The sequence below is a fragment of the Triturus cristatus genome, chromosome 3_1 (genome assembly GCF_964204655.1).
Source record: "Triturus cristatus chromosome 3_1, aTriCri1.1, whole genome shotgun sequence".
NCBI classification, from domain to species: domain Eukaryota; kingdom Metazoa; phylum Chordata; class Amphibia; order Caudata; family Salamandridae; genus Triturus; species Triturus cristatus.
Window position 1 is genome coordinate 275,742,217 of NC_140583.1, and position 23,640 is coordinate 275,765,856.

Consider the following 23,640-nt stretch of genomic DNA (forward strand, 5'->3'; position numbering starts at 1 on the left):
TGAAAACTGTCATCCCACTCCATCTGTCGAAATAATGACTTGGCCTGTGATTCTGCATCGCATCTATGCAGAGATAGAATTTGTAGGAATGTTGCTGTGCAAGTGTCCTGTAGTTGGGATGTGTGTGACCCAATGAGTGAAAAACAATATTTCAGTGTTCAAATAAGCAAATATTCTTTAACATCCACTCAACGTTCATGGATCATTAGCTGTTGCAGTGCAGTAGCTCTTTTTGAATGGCAATTCTGTCTCCGTTGTTGTTATGCTATGCTCCCTGGATGTTTGAATGTTACTCCCCAGTTGCTTTGTGATATAAAGGCTTTTCAGCCTGATACTGAGAGGCTGGCTAGCTATTTTGCCACTGTCTAATTCAGGATAAGATGAAGAGGAATCTTGAATCAGTAGGATTCAGTACTTTCTATTACAAGAGGTGATAAGAGCATTGTATTTTGAGAAGCCCTTGGGCAGAATAAGGAGAGTGTTAAAGCCTGTAACTATTTACTGGCGACACTTTGGTAGGTTACGAGTCTGAATGGCCACTTTACCGGCGTTGCTCGTGGGTTAAATCACATGTTTCAGATTAGTACTTGAAGGCTTGCTTGAACTTTTTGGATTTCTTCAAAGCGGGTTATTATGTTGTCTTCTTAAAAGCGGATTGTGTGTTTGTTCCAGAGCCAGAGGCCCAGTACGGCCAAAAAATTCTCATGCTCATTTACTGAAATTTAGTGATTGGCAGGCTGTTTGATCGAAGTGTTTTGTTTGGCTCTCCTTTAGTCTGAACTTTGTCTGTTGCAGTGTTATTTACAGGTACCATTTAACTATGCCGTCAGAAATGGCGCATTTGCAAGTAACTTTTCTTACATTATATTTTGTAGCTAGTTCTTGTCTGCGCAGTGATTGTAAGTCCTCGGCCTTAGTTTATTTCTGTGAATGTTTTCTTTACACTCCGCTTGCGCTCACTGCTTGTAGGGTAAACACTCTGCAGTGTCCAAGTTGGCACAGGACGCCTTTAAAAAAAAAAAAAAAAATGAATTTGCCACCTACTTCTTGCGCGAGCTCCTCCCGATTTTGAGTCAACTCTGGCACTCTAACCTAGTTCTCCAGGTCCAAAGTCAGCAGGTCTGGCCAGAATGTCACATCCTCTGGCCTCCTATGCTACTTGAAAGAACTCTATACAAGATTCCTTGTGATGATCTAGGTTAGTTCTAATTCTTATAGGATGGTAACAAGATTCAATAAATGGGAGGGAGAGAAAAATGTACTTCCCATCCCTTACCAGTGGCCTTGCCGAATTTAAGCCTCCACCCTCTAAGGTCTGCAATCCCAATGACCCCAGTATGCAGCCTAATTTAAGACTCAAAGGTAGAGACTATCAAAGTGTGAAGAGATTCTGTTTCTATTAAGCAATTTTTTTTTTTCAAAAGCAACTTTCACCTTTGTTTTAAGTATATATCACAATCTATCAGTTAACTGAAATGACCTACTAACATTTAATGTCACTCATTTAATTGCTATAGAACATTTTATTATCTTAAAACCATTTCCTTTCCATCTAATTTCAAACGTCATTATAAAAAAAATCCAATTAAGTGCAATTAGTGAAATGAATTCACAGTTCTCTGATTTAGTGGTTCATGTTCATTTTGGCGATGGTATTCGTTTCAATTCCTCCCACAAGAATGCAGAATCGGTCCACTTTGTAATGGTGATTTTTTTTTTTTTTTTTCTTTTTTTTTACAAATCTAAATTCCTCATTTCCTCCCAACCGAAGGAATAGAACACAATCCACAATGTAGATCACATTTTCTATGGAGAAAAAGGATAATGCAGAAACGGAGGGAAAAAGTAGTCCAGAACAGTGAATAGAAGAATAGCAAAAACGTATGCAACAGTGTAGATTTGTATCCGCTTCTTCAGGACTCAGAATACACAGTCAAATATCACATAATACAACTGGTTGACTGAGGTATTTATTCTGGTCTCTGCACCATTTCATCTTCTTAGAACTTTATCAATACAATACAATTGTACTTTTAATCTTGATACCACTCCTCTCACATTGGATTTCAGCCAGCCGTATTTCTAATTATCTAGATTAGGCGTGGGGGAAACATGCGTAATTTCAAAATTTCACGTTATGCATAAATCTAGAAGTCATTCGAAATGTTGCATTACGCAGTACTTTTAATTTTTGCATGCAAGAGACTTAGACTTGTTCGTGCAGAAAATCTCGCCATGAGAACTTCTTTTACTAGAATCATTGTATCAACTTTTTTTCCCTTGGAAATTCACGTGAGATACCAGCAAACAACATATCGCCTTCAAAGCTTAATTTAACAAAACCTTTTTTGAATTTCATGAAACGTCACAGGAAAATAATTGAGAATTTCACCCACCCTTAATCTACATGCTATTTGTGCTGTGTAAGTGAGACCAGAACTGGCACGCTCTCTTCAGGTGCACTTAAACACTAGCAAATACATCTATTTTGATTAGTGTAATAATTTAGAGATTCTTTCATATATTTAATAAAGTATGGTAATTCAAATGGTGGGTCAAATCTGACTCCCTATTGCTTATTTTGTCTTTTAGAACTAGTTTACTGTGGTCGAAAGCTAAAGGATGCCCAGACCCTTGATTTCTATGGGATCCAGCCTGGGTCTACTATTCATGTGCTCCGCAAGTCCTGGCCTGAGCCAGAGGAGATGGCAGGTAAGCAGAAGACTTTTCTTGTTGTCTTTGTGGGTTTATTCATGTAATATACATTCAGGATTTTATTAATCCTCTCCTTGTGATCTCAGATATGTCATTGAGAAGGTTTGATTATATGGACTGACTTCCTTCCGTTTTATTTTTAGTGTCCCTTCACCAGCTCACCACAAATCTAATCTTTTTTGTGATTTGGTTTCATCTTATGGTTGAAATAAATCAAACGCATTGGCGGGCGGGGTAATAGTACAGGTCTTTTAGGGAGCTAGATTATTTTCCATTGTAGATAATTCTCGAGACATGTGGTATCCTCATACAGACACAAGCTTTGATAGTTGTTTCTTCCAATAAAAGCAATTAAATCTTTAAAACCTCGTACACATAGGAGTATGTCTGAGAGAAAACCTCCTGCATATCTCTCAGTTGGCCTATCTCAGTTCTCCAGGCTGCAGACTTCATTATTGCAGTGGCATCTCAATAGGATACGTTTACTTCCCTGAATTGTACATTGTCCTCCGTTTCAATAAAGAAAAGCACTATATCAGGAATCTGGAGTCCTTGTTAAGTTCTGCTGTCGCCTTGTTGGATCCGTCATATATGTGATTTGGGGGGGGAGGATACTGTGCTGTTCTTATGAGGCATGAAATGCTGCCTGTGGATTCTCTTTAGATTTAGCACTTCCTCTAGAAATATGAGGATACTTCACACCCCATCTGTAAATTAGGTCCATAGTGCAACTATGAATAACTCCTAGTTATGCATAGTTTTAAGCAGGACACTTTAAGAAGCTGTCTTAAGGTGTAAGATACGATTCTAAAGACTTGGTATCGCACTACTGAATAGTACTTATTTATGTTGGTGGTTTTTTATTTATTTGAATCAAGAATTTAGCATGTATTTCCTATTGTAACACTCTATTTCATCTTTTGCAGAGCCCGTGGATAAAGCTGCTGCAGCCAGGGAGTTTAGAGTCTTGCACAATGCACTTCACAGCAGTGCTGGCTACAGAGAAGCAGTGAGTACACATGGGGACGTGATCATTGTCTGTGTCAATGTTAAGACTCGAACAGAACCATGTAGCTTCATGTTCAGGTCTACTTTTCCACTGAAGGGTTATTTTGGTGACCAAGAACTAGATGTTGGGTCTTTTGGAATCTCTGCAAGCTCACATTTTGCAATTAAAGTTCTTGATACAGAAGAGTTGTGAAAAATTGACTCTTACCAACAGTCTTTTCTTGCACTTTATCTGTCTTACCACTGTTGGCGCCAGAGACTGTAATGCTTAGCCTCACTCGCCATTACTCTTGGGCATTCTTGTCCCTCTTACTTTAAAATTGTGGAACTCTCAAGACAGTTATTTCTTCTTCCTCCTTTAGGTGATGGTTTCTGCCTTTGCCCTATTTATTATTCCCACAATCTTCTCCTATGTGCCTTCCTAAAACACTCTTCTAAATTGCCAGTCTGTTACCTTTCCACTACACATCTAGTCCGCTGCTTATTATTAAGTTGACAACCAAAGACTCCCTTCTTGATATCGTTCCAGTGGCATCTCGGTCCCTAGCTGCCAATGTGCTCCTTAAAAATATTCTGGGCCCAAGTCTAAAATAATCCTATTGGTGTGGACCTGTGTTTTAGATAAGATTTTTACCTTTATTTTGTATCCTCTAATTTCAGTAATGACCCTACCTAGCCAAGACAATCTCCTTTTTCAATCAGTACTCCAATGTGCAAGCATTTATGTGTGTTAATGGGAAATTTACATGTGTACATTTTACCAAATTTCATTTGCGAATGCTATCTTTGTTTTCTCCTCCAAGAGGAAAATACTGTGTCCCATGTAGCAATCTTTTCTCCTACACTCACATCCGTATTGGATGTTCGTCTCCATTCCCACCCTGGACACACATTGACTCCTGCCCTTGAGAGGAGAACATCTCTTATCTTGTCCAGGGTTTGAAATGGGCCTTGTAAGTTATTGTGCCTAATCACAGACTCTCGGTTTTGAGTGTTCACCTGTTTTGCAAGGTATGTCCATCCTGGAATAGCCACTTGCTGCCTCTGGGAGCATATTTATTCACTCCTGACCAATATTATACCATACTGCTGTAATATTGCATTTATTCCTGTATTTGAATAAATAGTTAAGGATTATTTGCACTCCACAGAAATTGTTGTGTTCAGGTTTTTTTTTCCCATTCATGTTCAGTACTTCATCCCGCGGATTAATCAGCATGGTGAATTGAAGATATCATGAGCATATATACAATGAACTTTAAATGCATGGTTTTGATTACGTTCTGAAATGGTCAAACAAACAGCATTCTCAGGCTGCATACCCTTACTAAGAATTAGAAAGTCTGATCCCTGTCCTGTTCATTTGGCAGTGCATTTAGAAGTTAAGAGATGGCTACTGTGCTTAGAGGCTGATATCTGGTGAGGTATGAGAATTAGATGGGATATTGTTTTTCTCCACAAACGAGGGAGGATCACCCTGTAAAGCGTTTTGTGTTGCACCCTTTTTTTCTTTCTCTTCCTGCCTACCATCCACCTGAGGAAATATCATTTGGATTTAAAATCCAAAAGCCTAGGACATGGAGGTAACTGCAGTTGTAGACCAATGATAGCATCCTCTAACATATGTGTTTCTAGTGTGGGGAGACCAAAAAGGTATTTTTCATGGACCTGAAAACTTAATGTGCCAGGTCTAGCTCTGGATTGTATATGTGCAGACCTATTGCAGGCCACATTAGTTGGGTAAAATCCTAGGGTTATTCAATAAGTTTGTCTTCAAGACTGAATGTTAGCCAGTTATTCAAAATTCTTGTTACCAGTATTTGTTTTGCACATTGGCCATTGGTATAGACTTGTATGGATTTGGACTGTCTGGAATGTGCATTTCTGCACAGTCCCGGCCTTTCTCACAGACCAGAGTCTGGATTGCAGAGGACTTTGCTCTTAGTGTTCTAGAAGCTTTTTATAAAACATTTTAAATAGATGGATTTTGAGTGTCAGAGTGTATCTTGTTTGCAGTGTTTGGGCTGTGAAGGATTGCTGGATGTTGACATTTGCATAGTGTTTTATTCTTTAAAGTGTGCATGTCGTACCTTTTTGTTTATGAATAGTAATCGCTGATCAGAAAATATGACCATCCTTATAATTTCTCACTGTACTTGCATTCAGACAGATCCAAATTCTGTTTAATCTTCTAATTTCCATACTGTACACAACTGTTGGTGAATAAATATCACCACTAATTGAATTTCTTTAAGGTTTGAGCAGTTCATGATTCATTTCAAAAACTCCTTTCTATGAGAGTCATCAAAATACTTACACTCTCCCACGTCTTGCCAAAGAAATGAAACCTAATACTGTTGGTTTTAAATTCTCTAACTAAAGTATGTATGAGCTAATGTTTATGAATCTATATCTAGATGTTAACCACTTCATACGATGCCTTCACATAATCAACTCTACATCCTTACAAATCATGTAAATGCATTATTGTGCCATTTGTCCTCTTACAACACCCTTTCCTCTATTAGTTCCTAAGAATAGTCTTTACTTTTCACATTCATTGCATCAAACTCAATATTTTTTGTATAACCCTGCTCACTAGTTGATAATTTAGATACCTACATTTCCAAAACCTATGAACACTTGTCTTTAAAAGTAGTTGATTCCAGGAGGTTCTCTCTAGACTGTATTGCCTTATAGGTACTAGGGTAATGCCTCTTTGTATGAGTGTGTGGATTCCTGGTAGAATATGTAAATGACTCCAAATTACAGGTTCCGTACAGTACAGCAGTTCTGCTTATTGGCAACTCCGCCGCAGCTTCACCAGCTGCCATACGCCCTTTACAGCAAACCACTCCTTCGACATTCTAGAACACTCTGCATGCTTAGGCATTGGAACTCTGTTTAGTGTTCCACTGCTTCTGTCAAGGCTCCCAGATAGCACTAACACACACACACACACACCTTTAAAAAATCTAATATAAGCATCAAGAAAACATTTAATAACACATTTGTCATCATAGAGAATAGCACTCCTAATCAAATGATGCAAGTATTATAATATATCCCCCATTAGCAACATAGTGACACTATTCATATTCTAGACATGTCCATCTTAAGTCTTGATGGCATCTTCATGGGTGGAGAATACTTTAAAACTTTTTAACAGCAGGGACTTTAATTACCACCATATCCTCTATACATGCTCAAAGGATATTTAGCACCTTGCACACTTCTGTGTAACTCCTTTGAGCTATTCTCTCAGCCATTCGTTAATGCCATTCTCCATCATTCCACAACACACACTGTTGGATTTGGCCCTTTCTGCAGTGTCCTCCCCAAAGTTTATGCCTTCACCCTCCTGTTTTCTGGACCCGTTTTTGTTGGCCTTCAGGACTCTGTGCACTTTACCACTGCTAACCAGTGCTAAAGTGCTCTCTGCTTTAAACATGGTAAAATTGGATTGCATCCAATTTGGCCTCTTTAATTTACTTTTAAGTCCCTGGTAAAGTGGTACTACATGTACCCAGGGCCTGTAAATGAAACGCTACCAGTCGACCGGTAGCACTTATTGTGCCATCCACTTAATTAGCCTTGCAAACATGTTTTAGGCCCGTCATTGCAGTCTGTGTGTGCAGTTCTAGACTGCCTTTTTGACCTTGCAAAGTAATCTTATTGCGAGGACCAACCCGTCTTTTTTAAAACATATGACAGCCCTAAGGGCAGGGTGCAGTGTATTTTAATGAATAGTTCAGGAACATCCACACTCCATTGCAATTGTTGCGTTCAGGTTTTATTTTTTCTTCAACCATGTTCAGTACTAAAGCCTGCGGATTAATCAGCCTGGTGAACTGATGATAACATGAGCATATACTATGAATGATGAACTTAAAAGTCCATGTCCAACTTTTTAAAGGTGCTTTAAAATTTTACATATCCTGGTAGTGAAAAACTCTCAAATTCATTTTTCACTACTGCAAGGCCTGACTCTTTTATAGGATAACATTGGAGTTACCTTATTAAATTTAATAAGCTGTAACTTCGAATTGGGAGCAGGTAGACCAGTCAAGTTTGGTGTCTAAAGAATTATAAGTAAAAGCTCACTTTAATGGTAACGTCTGATTTCCAGTGACAATTCTAAAAAAGACACTTTAGAAATTTGACATTTTATTGTCCAGACCATGTGATGACTGCAGCCTGATCCTAGGTCACATGACTAGGTGTGGCTGGCAGTTGGTCTCTGTGTATTGCTCCCAGACAGTGAGACAAAGGGAAGCTATGTATTGGTGGAATGGTCCACTCTGAGATAACGTGGGGAAGGACCTGTCACCTTCTTGGACATCACAAAGGCTCTGCCTGACCAGTCTCGCAAGGGGTTTGACACTGGTCTTTAGTTACCTCAGATGGGCTAGGGCCAGGACTGGGAGGTGGAAACTCTTCAGTACTTTTCTGCAACTTTGGACTCTATCAGGAAGAAGGACTGCTGTGCTGTTGAAAGCACAGCTGGACTGTTGCGCTGCTCTGCTGTGCTGCTCTACTGCGCCGACCTACTGCGCTGACCTGCTGTTCGGCTCTGCTGACCTGCTGCTCTGCCCTCTTGCCTGGGTGAGAAGGACTGGACATGCATTTCTAAACTACCTCCAAGTGATTTCAAGGGCTAGGTGGCCGGCCTGATCAGAAGCCTTGGGAGCAGAACAGGCTTTCCACAACCTTGCAGTCAGCACTTGGACTTTATCTCTGAGTCGTGCCCTCCCAAGTGGTGCTACCCCAGTCCTGGCCCCTTGCAAATGGGTCTGAAGGTGTTCTGCCAGCCCATCTGTGGATTCAGGAGAACTGGCGTGCTGTGCTTTGCAGCTCCCCAGAAACGCTGCTGCATCCGCATCTCCGTGCCTGGACCGCGCATCACCTATGCTGGGTGACGTATCCTCAACGTGGTGTAAGAAAGTGGCTCTGTATATACTGTACCAAGGTAAGGTACAGGGTGCACAGAGTCCACAGTCCCCAGAGGTTTGGCAGTGGTTAAAGTTAGATATAACCTTACTCTCTAAAGTGGTAGCTTGGTCGAGCACTAAGACCGTATCAGAGGACAGTGTAAAGCATTTGTTGTACACACTCAGTCAGCAAATGGTCTCACACACTCAAGAACTGAACTCTAGGACAATTGTTTTGTATATAAAAATATATTGTTGTTTTATTTTAGAACCACAAGTAGGTATCAAAATACTTTCTCAGAATGAGATGCTTTAGTTAAATAGTTTCAATAAGCAATAGACTTTTAAATGCAATAGTTGTTGCAATAGGCAACACAAGTCCAACACAATTATAACATTGAGCTCAATGGGAATTTTTAAAGTAAAGGCAATATTAATTACTTTGCATAGGTTTTTCTTACTCAGGGCTGGATCCTGGATTCAGCCGTGTTGCATCTCCTGTAAACATTTGAAAGAAATCGTTTTTGTTACACAGGTGATTTTTAAGGAATATTTGTAGGTTTCAAAAATCGACAGAAGAATTTCTGGCAAAAACCAGGCAATGTTATCCTATGGAGGAAAGTTTGGTTATCAGTAAACCACAGTTGTAATTGCTTTGCAGAGTCAGTGCAGGGTCCAAAGATCCGTTGCTCGGCTGATTTTTAGTGAATATTTTAAAGTTTTAAACTGTGTCCAGAGAAGGTTTGATCAAGGTATGAACTGTTAACTGTTTTGAACTCCGGCCACTTGGAGAATACTGTTAACAATCAACTCCTTTTCAAAAGTCAGTTCATATTTGATGATGCAGAAACTCTTTAGTTCAGTCACCTTTTTCCTTTCCACTCATTTACAATATTCTCCTTAACATACATCAGCAGATATCTCCCTCATCTTGTATGATGATGTGTTATCGAATGCAGCGAAAACACGAAGTCTGTAGTAGACGTGGAAATGCAGTACCCTAGTTACGAGACATTGGGAGGGCTGATTGGTAACCAGCAGCTCCACAACAGAGTTGGTACTGGCAAAGAAGCCAAGACATTAAGAAATTGTGCATATATTCTTCATCGTTAAGTAAAGGTCCCTTATATAACAAGTCATTAACCTGGCAGGTAATGTGAATACCCGCTGGTGTCAAAAATCCCGGACTATTTAACAATCAGTTCAGAGAACCTGAATGATTAAGGAAAAGAGTGAATGAGCACCAAGCTAGGTGCCGATCTGGTATTTATTATTAACATTGATGCTTGATAGACAAACTGTTGTCTTCAAGAAGGTGGTCAGTATTGGGTCCAAACCACCGAAACGCATCGACACACACAAAGTGCTAAAATCTGTGGAACATAACAAGCATATTAGATATGAATTGTTTCTTCACGTGCCTGTACTGTTTAGCACATTTTTAAAGACTGAGGTTTTTGACTTATGTCCTCTCTGGTTTGCCTATGTTATATATGTGTTGTTGTGTTTTTTAAATTGAGGAGCAACCTCCTATTGCACTAACAATGTCCTTATGTATATTTATTTATGAACGTTTTTTAATTGATCTATTTGTGATGAGCTAGATTAGATCATATGTGCGGTGTTATTTTAAATTATTTTTTATTAAATACAAGACAGTCAGAACAAGATGTTGTACATTACTTGGGCGAGGGATCGTGTGTATGTGACTTGGATTAGTGAGTGAATGTATGAAATGAGTGTTGGTGGTAATTCATAAACCCAAAAGTAAAGTCTTGCCACTTTACAGTTTCATGCGGCGCTCTGTCCCTTTGTCAAGAGGAGCCCCTTTTTTTTCTTCATTTTGTAAGAGCAGGCAGTGGTCCCACACCACTGCCTACTCCTATAAAAATGGAAAGCAATCTTCATTTTTTTTTTTTTTTTTTTTTATGCATCCACTTTTCCTTTATGGAAAAAGAGCTGCAGTTAAAAAAGAAAAAGTTTGCTTTATCTAAAAGCAATCACATACATGGTGGTCTGCTGACCTCAGCTGGCCATCATCCCAGTGATTTTAGAGATTCCCAGTGGGTCGCAAGCTGAGATCTACCTCAACAATATTCATGAGGTAGGTCTATTTGCCACACACTGGGAATCGCTAAATGTGTCTAAGACCCATTTCAACATTGGAGTTTGCGATTATCAAAAAGGGAATCTCAAATTTGCTATTTGTAGTTTTGTACCTTTGTAGTTGTGGCCCTTGATTCTTCTTCTTCTTTTAATTTTAACTTGAGTCAAGTGTAAGCTTCTCAAAATGCACCTTGTATGGGTCTGTCTTTGCGTCTGTAACGGACATGACTTGGTTGTACCTCCCTGTTTTATTCCCAATTTCTTATGTGTCTCTTCATATTATAATTTGGTAATAATGGAAACTCTTTGACATTAACTTTGTTTTGGAGCCTTCCTCTGTATTTGGAGAACCACTTGATTTCAGCCTGCAGAGCATCTGGTTATTTTCCATTTCCTCAAGTTTGATTTCCATCTTACAGTTCTGCTTTAGTTAGTGCATTTTATCTGTGTTTTACACACGGTCATTCAAATGCTATTTATTCTTCCCTTGATGATACAATACGTGGTCCACTCATCTCTAAATTCAGAACTGCATCATTCAGGTTATTCAATTAAATATTCTTCATGGATTATTTTTTTCTTTCAGTACTCTAACATTTCCATCAGCGTAAAGTTGGTGGGCAAGGCAGAATGTGTGCAGTGTTTGAAAGGGACATCAAACTTGCAAGGATTTCTTGCGCCTAAATACTCTGTTCTCATCGGAGTTTCCTTTGGCTCTGATATGCAGAACTGAAAGTCTCTTTGAAAATATTTGTTTACAGGTGTGTTACTGGGACATGTATAATTTTTCACCTGTGTTTTTGGTGGATTTAATGTGCATGCCTTACTATCTACCTCTATTGGGAAATTAAGTATGAGATTCTCCAGGGCTGGCAGAAGGATCAATGTTAATGACCTTCGTAATGAAGCTTTCTGTTCTGGTAAAGGGAGGTGAAAGACTGCAGTTTTCTTAACCATGGTCTCCCATTTCAAGGAAACAGTGAAGACACTTGAACATCCCCCATCGAATAAATTAATAGACTGTAAAGGCTTTCAAAGAGATGTTGTCTTTTATTTTTTTATTTTTTTTAGTAGTCTTTTGTGTTTCTCTCACTTGACCTCCTTCTCTCTTTTCCTGCATTTTCTTCTTGTTGGTCACGTTCTGAATATTCAACAGGGTCCAACTAGGAGGCCTGAATCATGACTGAGTGGAATACGTTTCAAGCTGTATGTGAGCTGTTACTTCCTCCATCCATCTACTTGGTTTCTCTTACCGTTGTCCCAGTTTCTGCTTCAGGTTACTAAATGTAAATGCCATGTTAAAACTGTGGAATAGAGAAAGATTTGCACAGTCTTGTCAATATCTTTTTACACAATATGTGAATGATTTATATTCACCTCAAACAACTTAGTAGGGTAAGGAATTGTCAAGCAGCTCCTAAGGCTACTAGAAGTTCAGGATTGATGAGCTGACTCAAATGTTGGAACGGTTGACTGGCATACACCAGGACAATATTAAAGGATGCCACTCTGCATAGATGAATAATTTGTGAGTCCCATTCTATGCAGTTTTGAGTACACCCTGGAAGTCCCAGCCTTTTTCTAGTGGTGACCAGCATTGTAAAAATGTGTAGCAGCTCAGTGACCAATGCATGGAGTCTAACATATTTGTTCTTGCACTGCCGCACAGAATGTGGAGAAGCTGTTTCGACTTTGGCTAGGTATGTGATTTGGCTTTGTTTAATTAAATGTTTTCCCCTTTCTCATTAGGTTTTCAAGATGCTAGCGAATAAGGAGTCTCTTGATCAGATTATTGCAGCAACTCCTGGGCTGAGCCATGACCCTATTGCATTAGGTAAGCAGTCTGATATAGAATGCCTTCGCTTTTGAATATTTCACATGCAGTGAGTGTATTTATCATTTAACTTGCTGGACTAAATCAGAAGTGCTAATTGAGCATCCCTGTTTGCTCTAGAATGGGAAGATATCCTTTCGTCCTTTCATTACACAGAGAGATCTATTAGCACATTGTTCATTTGACACCATCTGTAGTTGTAAGTCTGTGATCCCATTGAGAGAAGTTCTGACATTGGAAGTTGTTAGACTTGGCATCTTTGGCATGGGTTTCCCCTGACATTTTGCATATACCTCCTGTATTTTTGATGCTGAGCTGCATTTCTTTTTTGCTAGCTTAGATGCTTTGGGCACTTTGCCACTGCTGATCAGTGTCAAAGTGCAAGTGCTCCCTGTGTAAATTGTTGTTACAATTGCTTCTCCCTGATTGGCATATTTGATTTACTCATAAGCCCCTAGTAAAGTGCACAGAAGTGTGCCAGGGCCTGTGAATCAAATGCTACTAGTGGGCCTGCAGCACTGATTGTGCCACCCACATGAGTAGCTCTGAAAAGGTAACTTGGACCTGGCACTCCAGTGTCTGTGTATACATAACCCAGGGGTTTGCCCTGATCACCCCAACACGTCTGGGCAAACACATACAGATACAAAGGCAAAGGATGTGTGGGAAACGATCAGACTAAATCCTCTTCGGAAGAAAATCCATTAGTCCCTACATGTGGGAACTTAGTCCCCATGCTAATTCTTTAAATAATTCAAGCGCTCTCCGAATCTGCCCCAATTGATTCACACATAGAATTATATATTTTCTATAACAATACATAACAAAACCAAAAACATAAATCATAAAGTAATAGTCCATAATCATTCATGATTCCTTCCTACCCATACAATCTAAACCCGGTTGCACACAAACACAAATTCATATGCAATCCATGGGGCGATAGTCCATTACACACAGATGAGGTATACTTCCACCTCTGCTGAATCCAAGAAGTGTGTATTTGTAAATTTGTACATATAATTTTTAATCCATTAGACTTCTCCAATTTTTTCTGGTCGACACGTCCACTGTCCTCATAAGGACGTGGGCAAAAATACTCTCTATTTCTTATAGGAGATGCTACAGCTTCCACGCATGTGATTATACAAACACTACAAGTAAAAAACACATGAGAATGAGAACCACATAAAACCATATAATCACGGAACAGAACCTCGTATAGATAATATCACCATGGTGGTCTGCCGGAAGAAATCAAATCACGCCACCAAATAAAGCCGCCACCTGTGCAAGATAAATATACCCTTGTCTACTGGTGCCTTACAACCTGTGCAACAGAATTTGTGCTAAGAACTACGTAAGAAAAGAGAAAATTGTATACCCAAACAACTGTGCCCTTAAGATCTGAAACTAGTCGGTGGGATAAATACGATGATTTAAAAGAAACAGACACGGAGAGCTCGTACAGATGCTCCACCTTGTGTGTCTCCAAGCAATGCCTGGAAAAACCCACATGAGAAGCCAAATCAGTAACCTATACCGTGTCCCTTGTAAGAAAAATGCTACGGAGCTTATACTCCACCAAGTACCTCAAATGGCCGCGATCCTCTCCTCTACGAGAGCACGAAGCTGCAACTGCTTCGCCACCATAGCCAAAATTTCTTCTGCTAAACTGCTAAAGGCTTTTGACTGATAGCCACAGTTCCTACTCCACCAGCACTCTGTAAACAAGGCACAATCTAGTGAAAAAAGCACCAGCATCACAATCGGGCCCTCCAAAGAACGTCTATCTCAAAATACCAAGGAGGGTGTCCCGGGCCATACCTTCGGTGTTCTGGAACATGGCAAAGACACGGCGGCTCCAACCGCCCATCCGGGCAGCTCTCACCCAATGTTCGAGCTTCTACGTCCACTTCACAGGAAGTTAAATCCGGGCGGGGTAATGCCTTCTTTTTAAACAACACACAACGTATAAGCGTCTATTGGCGATGTAAGTCCGACTCTTGAATGTAAACAAGTTGTGCGCCTGGAAGGATATGTGTAAAAAAAACTGCTGATCTGTACTAGTTTTGCCCGTCTCGCTTTCTTTCAAATTATCGGGAGTATTTACCCCCTGACTGGTTTCAGATCTTATGGGCACTGTTTGGGTAAACAATGTCCTCTTTTCTTACGTAGTTCTGTGCACTATTTCTCTTGCTCGGGTTGCAAGGCACCAGTTGACAAGGGTATATTTATCTTGAACAGGTGGCGGCTTTATTTGGTGGCGGGATTTGATTTCTTCATGCAGACCACCGAGGTGATATTATCTATATGAGGTTCTGTTCCGTGATTATATGGTTTAATGTGGTTCTCATTCTCATGTTTTTTTCTTTTACTTAGTGTTTGTATAATCACGTGCATGGGAGTTGTGGCATCTCCTATAATCAATGCAGAGTATTTAAGATATTGACTTGAGTAAATTTTTTTGTAGGTGGGTTTTTTTTTTTGCCCATGTCCTTATGAGGCCCGAGCCAGTGGACCAGAAAAAATTGGAGAAGCCTAACTGATTAAAAATTATATGTACAAATATACGAATACACACTTCTTGGATCAGCGGAGGTGGAAGAATCCCTCATAAGTGTGTAATGGACTATCTCCCCATGGATTGCATATTAATTTTTGCTTGTTTGCATCCGGGTTTAGATTGTATGGGTAGGAAGGAATCACGAAGGATTATTGACTATTATCTTGTGATTATCTTGTGATGTATGTTTTTAGTTTTGTTATGTATTGTTAAAGAAAACATAAAATACTACTGTGTGAATCAATTGGGGCATATTTGGTGAGCGTTTGAATTATTTAAAGAATTAGCCTGGGGACTAGGTTCCCACATGTAGGGACTAATGGATTTCTTCCTACAGTTCCCTGATCGTTTCCCACACATCCTTGGCCTTTGTTTCTGTACTGCTATCTGTGCGCAGTTATTAACTGCCATGTCGACTTGGCAAGTGCACCCACTTGCCAGGCCCTAACCTTCCCTTTTTGTACATGTAAGTCATTCCTATGGTAGGCCCAAGGTACCCCCTGGGCAGGGTGCAGTGTATGTGAAAGGTAGGACATGTACTGGTGTGTGTGACATTTTCTGATGGTGAAATACTGCCAATTTCGTTTTTCACTATTGAAAGGCTTACTTGCCCCATAGGATAGAATGGGAGTTTATTGATAACATCTTATAAATATAACTTCCCATTGGAACAAGATGGAGAAATAAAGTTTAGGCTCTCTGAATTCATAATTTAATGACATCTTTTAGTAAAGATGGTTTTTAAATTGTGTGTTTGCCAATGCCACTTTTAGAAAAGTAGGCATTTTCTTGTTTAACCATTCTGTGTGCCTTTACCTGGTTGTCTATTGACTGTCTGGTTTTGGAGTGACGGGGGCTGGGGATGTGCATTCACTGTAGACAGCCGCTGATGGGGGGGGGGGTGGGGGGAAGGGGGGGAGGAGAGGGTTGAGGTGTGCCTGGCCCTTCCTGGATGGCTCCGAGCTGGGCTCAATAGACCCTGGTGGGATGAGATTTCCTTGTACCTGAATGGGGCCTGTCTCCCTTGCCCAATGCTGTCTCCACCCCCCTGTGGTCATACTGCAACAGTGAGGACAGAACTGGTTTGTTCTGGGCTCATAGACCCTTGCACAAAGAGAACAAAGACATTTTGGGGTATAAGTATTAGACCTAAAACCCCTGAGCTTTAGATCATTTCTGGAATTCAAGATGAACCCTTATTAAGGAGAAGAGCTGGAGAAACTGAATGAGAAGTACTGCCCCTTTGCTGTGTGCTGTCTGGGGTTGGCCTGCAGTAGCTGATTCTGTCAAGGAAAGGATAAGGACTTTGCTATGTACTGTGTCCCCTGCTTGAGGAACATCTCCAAGGGCCTGTGTGTGCTGGCCTCCTGTTCTGAAGTCTCGGGGATGCAAAGACTTCACCCCTAGCTCCCCTGAACTTCCTTGCTGGGAGTTCTGACCTATCAAGAGGTGCCTGTGACTGTGTTGGGCCTCTGGTGGTTGTTCCTGCTGTTGGGAGCTGGAAGATCAATGCAACTACAAGAAAATAGCCGCAACACGGCAGTGCGAGAAGAATCTCCACGCAGCGCCGTGCCACTACTGAAACCGACACAGCTCCTGTCGCCGCTGCAAGAACCGACGCATCGAGGGATCGCGACTGAAGAAACCAACGCAGCGCTGCTCACCGCCACCGCATCCTGCATTTCCACGCATCATACTTGTGCAGCAAGTTTTCTAGACTCTTCACCCACGGACCAGAACCATCTTGGAATAGACGCATCACTTTCCCCCCCCCCCCCCCCCCCCCCAGACAGGATTCGACGCATCACTTCTCCTGCGTACAGCAGAACTGTTCCATCGCCTCCACAGGGTCTGTGGAACTGATGCATCTTTGTTTTTCGATGCTTCCCATCTCTGTGGCTGTTGGGCCTTGTGAATTTTGTTGCAACTACAGATACTTTGAGAAAAATCACGCATCCATAGTTTTCTATGGACTAAGTTTTTGAAACCTTTAAATGTCATATTCCTAATACTAGTATGTTGGATTTTTGTAGTTTTGGTCTTGTTTATATAAAGATACTTTATTTTTCTAAACTGGTGTGGTGTCCATTTGTGGTGTTATCACTGTATTACTGTGTGTTTTGAGTACTAATATTTTACACATTGGCATGAGGTGACAGACTTATCCCAAATGCAATCTACCTAGGGTGTGTGAGCAGGGCTCATCTAAAATGCGTATCCTCCTTACCCTGACTAGAAGCAAGGGTCCCTATTCGGACAAAGGTACCGACCTCTGCCGACTGGAGACCTCCATTTCTAACAGAATTATAGTCAAAGGACGCTTGATCTTTATTTCCAATTTCATAAGAGGAAACCACAGCCCCCCCAAAAATATGTAGTAAAGAAAAAGCAAAGTCCTTTACACTTATATGGAATTTTCCCTATCCATTTTCCACTCCAGGCTTCCTAGTGTCTCCCTCTCCCGCTCTCCAATGTAGTTGTGATGGCCATTCCCCCAACTGTCTGCATCTGCCTGCAGGACCCTGGTCTCTCATATCTCTGTACTGCTTTTGCCCAATGTGCTATCTCCTTTACCACTATGCTCGAGGACAATACTGGGGTGAGGTACAATAAAATCTTGGTCCGCTTAATAAAAGAGGAATGGATGCTTTAATTCACTTGATTAGGCGTATCTTGTATAGTATTGAACTGATAATTTGTGCGTGTGTATTTGTAGGGAATGTAGGTTGATACTTCGTATACCATTACTTCGCATGATTTTAGTGCGGTGTTTTCACTTAGCATAAACCATTACTTCACAAGTTTTAACTGCGCAGGCATTTATAACGCAAAAGGTTATAAATGTGTTTTAAATGCTTTTAATCCGCATTCTATTACTACGCATAGCACTACTACGTTTTTTTCCTGTAATGGTTTATGCTAATTAAACAAATCACACTAATCTCACCCTCACACACTACACTACCCTACTCAAACACCACTACACTACCCTAAAACACTAATCCCCTGCACGACCTTCCCCCCCCCTGCCTGGACCCTACACTCTAACACTACACTTCATGACCCCCCGACACTACCCTAAACCACTACCTTACCCCAACACCACACCACTCCCCTAAACCCTAATTCACCATAAAATCTCAACACTACCCAAACCCTCACACACTACTCTACCCTACGCAAACACCACTACACTAAACCCTAATACACTACCCCCTAATACACTACCCCCTACACAACCTTCCCCCTTCTCCCTTCCAGGACCCTACACTCTAACATTACACTTCAGCACCCCCGACACTACCCTACAAAAACATCACACCACTACCCTAACCCTAATTCGCTACCCCCTGCACATCCCTCCCCTGACCCACAGTCCTGTCCCTACTCCCAAACACTACTGGGATCCAACAGTGTATGAGATCAAAAAACCATTTCATTTATATAAATATTTCATCAATTGCTCCCAATTTTTAATATTACAACTGTACAATCTATACATTTTTCCTGAAGAAGGTGGTGAAAAGAATGTTTGTTCCGCCGAAACTTATGTCGACCATTGATCCTTGGGAATGCGCCCAGTGAGACATGCGTAGAAAAAGACTGATGTTTTTTACAACAATGCAATGAAATAATGACTTCTACATACTGTCGAAATTGATGATGTACTCATATAAATGAAATGTTTTTTTGATCTCATACACTGTTGCATCCCATTTGTATTACAAAAATTGTACTTTAAACTCCTTTTTTTTTTTCTTGCATGCTAGGCTGAATGATTGATATGATATAGAGAGTGTTGGTTGTATTTCATAGTATGAGTATGCAGGGTTTTGGTATCTTTAAACAATTGAATAGTTTTTGATTTCACATGTACATATTATTGCTGTATTTTGGTGAATTAATCACATTAAGTAATTTTGTGATTTGTGAAATTTGTACTTTTGCACATGAATTCTCACTTTTTTAAAATATCGAAAAATAATACTTTCTAATAAAAATTGTTTTTTCTAAGTGATTTTCATGTAGAAAGATGAAGCTGGTTTCTGGTGGGGTTGTATAAGCCATAGGCTATTTAACAAAGAAATATAGGTCAGCTAGAGGTTTTGTATAGTTTTCGTCTTCCCCTTTTCCCCTTCCTCTAGGACCTCAAATCAAATTAGGGGGTACCTCTTCATAATTTTAAGTAGGTCATCTAGTCCAGGCTATTCAATTTACAACCTAGAATGAGTAGTCCTGCTCATGTCATTACAACATCATTACAGCGTCTGGGCAATGCAAAGTCAAAAATCATGGTGTACATGAGTCACTCATGCGTGGACCTGGGATACGTAAGAGCTCTGTGAGCCTCACGTATCTGTAAAGTGTACGGAGCAGGGTTTTACAATGAAATGTTCTGTACACGTCGTGCCTATATGTACCTCTTTCGATGTGGCACGCTTCGGTGCCTTGTTGTTGCTTTTCTTATGTCAGACTACTAAATAGGTAGTCCTCTTTCACCCTGCTCATCCACCTCCACTTTCAAGGCTGTTTTTCTTGCTTAATTGTTTCTTTCTACCTTTAACAGGAGTTCTACAGGACAAAGACCTTTTCACTGTTTTTGCTGATCCAAACATGTTGGACACGTAAGTGGAGTTCAGAGAAGTTGTGGGGGAAGGAGAATGGGCCCTTAGTGGAAGGCGTTATAGATACCATATGGTTGTATTTATGAGCAGGACTTCATAGCAGAATGCTAGGTCACTATTTGTAGTCATCTGAAAGGTCATTAGAAAGCTGGTTTATTCTTTTGCGCTACAGATGACATTGGTCTTGTCCAGGGAGGTGGATTCACGGTAAGGTAAATGTCACAAATTTATGAACAATGCAGAGAGCATGTGTGGTGTTTGAGGTTTCATGCCTTTGTTATCTTTTGCGTGTGCCCCTGCTTTACATGTTCTTCACAGAATCTTCAGTTTCACTTGTGCATGTATTATTGCTTTTGGAATGCTTGGGCGATGGTATGGAACTCTGCTGTAACAGTTGATGCAGCCATCCTTAGCCCTCATTACTCCTGTACTTATCCTGTTACTTATTATTGAATAAACTACAAAATAATAAGAATACAGCTGGTGGATGTCTTTCTCTACATGTTGCTCCGATCTCAAGGAACCAACCCACTTCAAATTTTGGCGACAAGCTTGGGATTATTTTTTGTTGTCTTTCGCTACTATTCAGCGATCTACAATCAAACCTGCAACGATCTACTATTAAATCCCCATCATTATCTAAGGTACTGTGCGCTTTGCTCTTTGATCTCCTAAGTCTTCCGAGGGCTAAGGATATTTTTTTCCACCCCTTTAATGACTTTAAAGACTTTGTCATTTAAATAAACGGCACAGCTTTTCTTGTTCTGTGTGTTCCAGCGCTGCTTTGCCCCAGTGTTTCATCGTGTTTGCTGCTACTTGCGACATTGCTTTGTGTATCTGGGCATAATTGTGGCATATGTTTTACATTTTGGCACAAACGGCACCTCTTCTGCTCGAGCGCGTTTGGCGTTGTTGAGACTGGCGCGTTTGGTGTTGTCAAGGCAACCAACGCAACACTCATGTATGCCTCTCGCTCTTCACCTGCTTCAGTGCATTTACTGTTGCCAAGGTAACCAATGCTACATTTGTGCCTCTCACCTTTTCCAGCGCTGAATTCAGGGACAATCAAAGATTCGTGCGCATTTCACCATCCTGCATGCAATATACATTGCTCTGGTCTTCATTCATAAAACCTGACAACCGGTGCGTATCTCGACGCGCGTCACTCTACACAATTACAGCACTACAAACTTCCTCACCTTGACTTTCTCCAGTTTTTGCAACCAGTTAGCTCTGGGATGTTACTGCTGCATCACTTAAGCTTCTTTTTTGCTGTGTCTACGTTGACTGTTTTTGCCATAGAGAGCAAGAACATATTTCCTGTTTTGGTTTCACCACAGCGCCTCGCCAGGAACTCCACAGTTCTGCATGCTTTCTTTTAAGCATTTCATCAGCGATCAACACGCTTTATTAATTTTTTTTTTCTTCTTCTCGTTTCGTGTTGAACTTCATTCTTTGTCAATATTGGTTTCACTGGTTCACACCATTGTAATAGTTATTTTATATATTTTTTTCTTTTCTTTCTCTTTTTCTTACCCGATTTCTCCACTCATTTTACCTCTTATCGCTAGCATTATGCAATCTGTCACTCCTGCACATTTTCTACAAGAACCCGGAGAACCTCCTCTTAAATGGCGCCTTTGGTTTAGATCTTTTGAGGCTTACCTAGGTGCCATTGATGGTTCAAAGTTCAAACCTGAAAGAAAACGGATTTTGTTATACTAATATTTAGGCGTGGAGGGGCAGAATATCTTTGACCACCTACCTGTTCATTTAGGTCAAGATTTGGGTGACCTTGACGAATTTCAGTTAGCTGTAAAGAAATTGTCCATTTACTTTGAAGGGAAAGTTAATCTTGTAGTTCATCGTCACAAATTTTTCACTCGCATTCAAGGTCCCAATGAGTCCATGACACTTAAATAACTGCTCTGAAAGTGCTTGCAGGTTATTGCGATTTTGAACACTTCACCTCACAACTAATTATGGCCCAATTGGATTCCAGATGTTACTCAAAGAAGATTCAACAAATAATACAGTCTTGTAAAAATCCTTCATTGGATGAGGCCATTGATTTAGCGAATAGTATTGAAACTTCTGAACTTGACGCTTAACAATTAGAGATTCAGCCATCACCTACCACCAGTGTTGTAAATTCTTCTTCTAAAACTTCACACATTCCAGACAATACTTTGAGTAAACTTAGATGTAACTCTTTTTCTAGCACCAGAGGTGGTAGAGGTGTATATCATGGCCGTGGTAAAATTCTATGTTTCAGATGCGGTTCAAATTCTCATGTTTCTAATTTCAAAAATTATCCAGCTGCTGCACAAGAATGCTGGAAATGTAAAAAGATTGGCCATTTTGGCAATGTCTGTAGAGGAGGTAGACGCACTCCTGTTCGGTATGTTCAAGACAATGAGATTGATAGTGAACAAGTAGTAGTAGTAGAGAAGAAAATTGAAGAGTTAATGTTAGCTGTGGATTGTGTAGACATTAACAATGTTCATTCTGATGAGGTTATCTGATCCTTTAATTCCAATAACCATTGACCATGTTGATATCTTTCTCCTCATTGACTCGGGTGCAAAAATTACAATTATTTCTGTCGACAAGTACAAACAAAACTGGGCACATAAAGTTTTGTTACCTCCCGATGTTGTTACCGCTGCGTTTGAAGGTAGCAAAATTGATTAATCAGGATATTTTTGCGGTAACATTACTTTTGAAACAAAAACTGTCCATGGAAAAATCTATGTAGCCTATAAAGGAATTAACGTACTGAGGTGGTGGCATCAGGCTGAGTTCGGCATGATTATTAAACCAGGCCGCAAACACCCTGTTTCCCTTACCAGTTCTGTCTCTGATCATATCTCCAGGAATGAGAAATTTAAAGATGTATTTTGTGACAGGATTGGTTTGATTAAACATTTTACACATGTTATCAAAGTCAAGGAAGGTATGTCTCCAGTAAAGCATAGATTATGCAATGTTCCCCAGAGTGTAAGGAGTGAATTAACTCAGATGTTAAAAAATATGCAAGACGATGGAATCATAGAGAGAGTGGATGCCACTCTTTGGCTTTCTCCTATTGTTCTCGCCAAGAAGAAGAATGGCGAGTTACGCTTATGTGTGGACTAAGCGCTCAATTAACAATGCAATATGGGTAGAAAATTTTCCTCTACCTCGTATTGAGGACTTGATCACAGGAGTAGGCCAATCCAAATGGTTTTCCAGGTTGGATCTACAGGCAGCTTACCATCAGGTGGAACTGGATGAATCATCCAGACATTTAACAGCGTTTGTCACACCTGATGGTACATTCCAGTTTTGTACAATGCCATTTGGACTGGCGTCTGCTGCGTCTGTTTCAAAAAGTGATGAGCAACATGTTTGGAGGAATACCTAATGTTGTTGTATTTCAGGACGACATTTTAATTCATACCATATCAAAAGAGGAACATAACGAAGTTATTGAACAATACCTCACAATTTTGCAAAACAATCAAGTCCCTGTCAGGGAGGACAAATGTATATTTGCAGGTAATGAGATCGAATATTTGGGGCATGTTCTATCCAAGGATGGTGTTAAACCCAAGCCAAGTAATGTCGATGGTATAATCAGTGCACCACATCCCACGGACAAAGAGGAACTTCGTTCTTTCATTGGTCTATGTGAGTTTTATTCCAAATGTATTAATAATTTTGCAAGTCTTACTGAATGTTTTAGTGGCTTATTAAAAAAAGATTCTGATTTTGTTTGGACATCCACTTGCCAAGACCATTTTCAACTTCTCAAAGAAAGTTTACTTTCGGCTCCCGCTCTTCAGGCATATGTGGAGGGTTGTGATACTTGTA

At 40.3% G+C, this 23,640-nt stretch overlaps 1 protein-coding gene across 3 annotated transcripts in view; it reads left to right on the top strand.

The window, feature by feature from the left end:
* The window catches only part of UBL7 (ubiquitin like 7), a 171,799-nt gene that overhangs the window by 55,816 nt on the left and 92,343 nt on the right, over window positions 1-23,640 (top strand). For all 3 annotated transcript variants that reach the window (XM_085643883.1, XM_085643884.1, XM_085643885.1), the window contains exons 3-6: window positions 2,593-2,712; window positions 3,642-3,724; window positions 12,510-12,594; window positions 19,728-19,785. In XM_085643883.1, coding sequence (XP_085500009.1) covers window positions 2,593-2,712; window positions 3,642-3,724; window positions 12,510-12,594; window positions 19,728-19,785 — 346 coding nt within the window. The remainder of the gene's footprint in view (window positions 1-2,592; window positions 2,713-3,641; window positions 3,725-12,509; window positions 12,595-19,727; window positions 19,786-23,640) is intronic.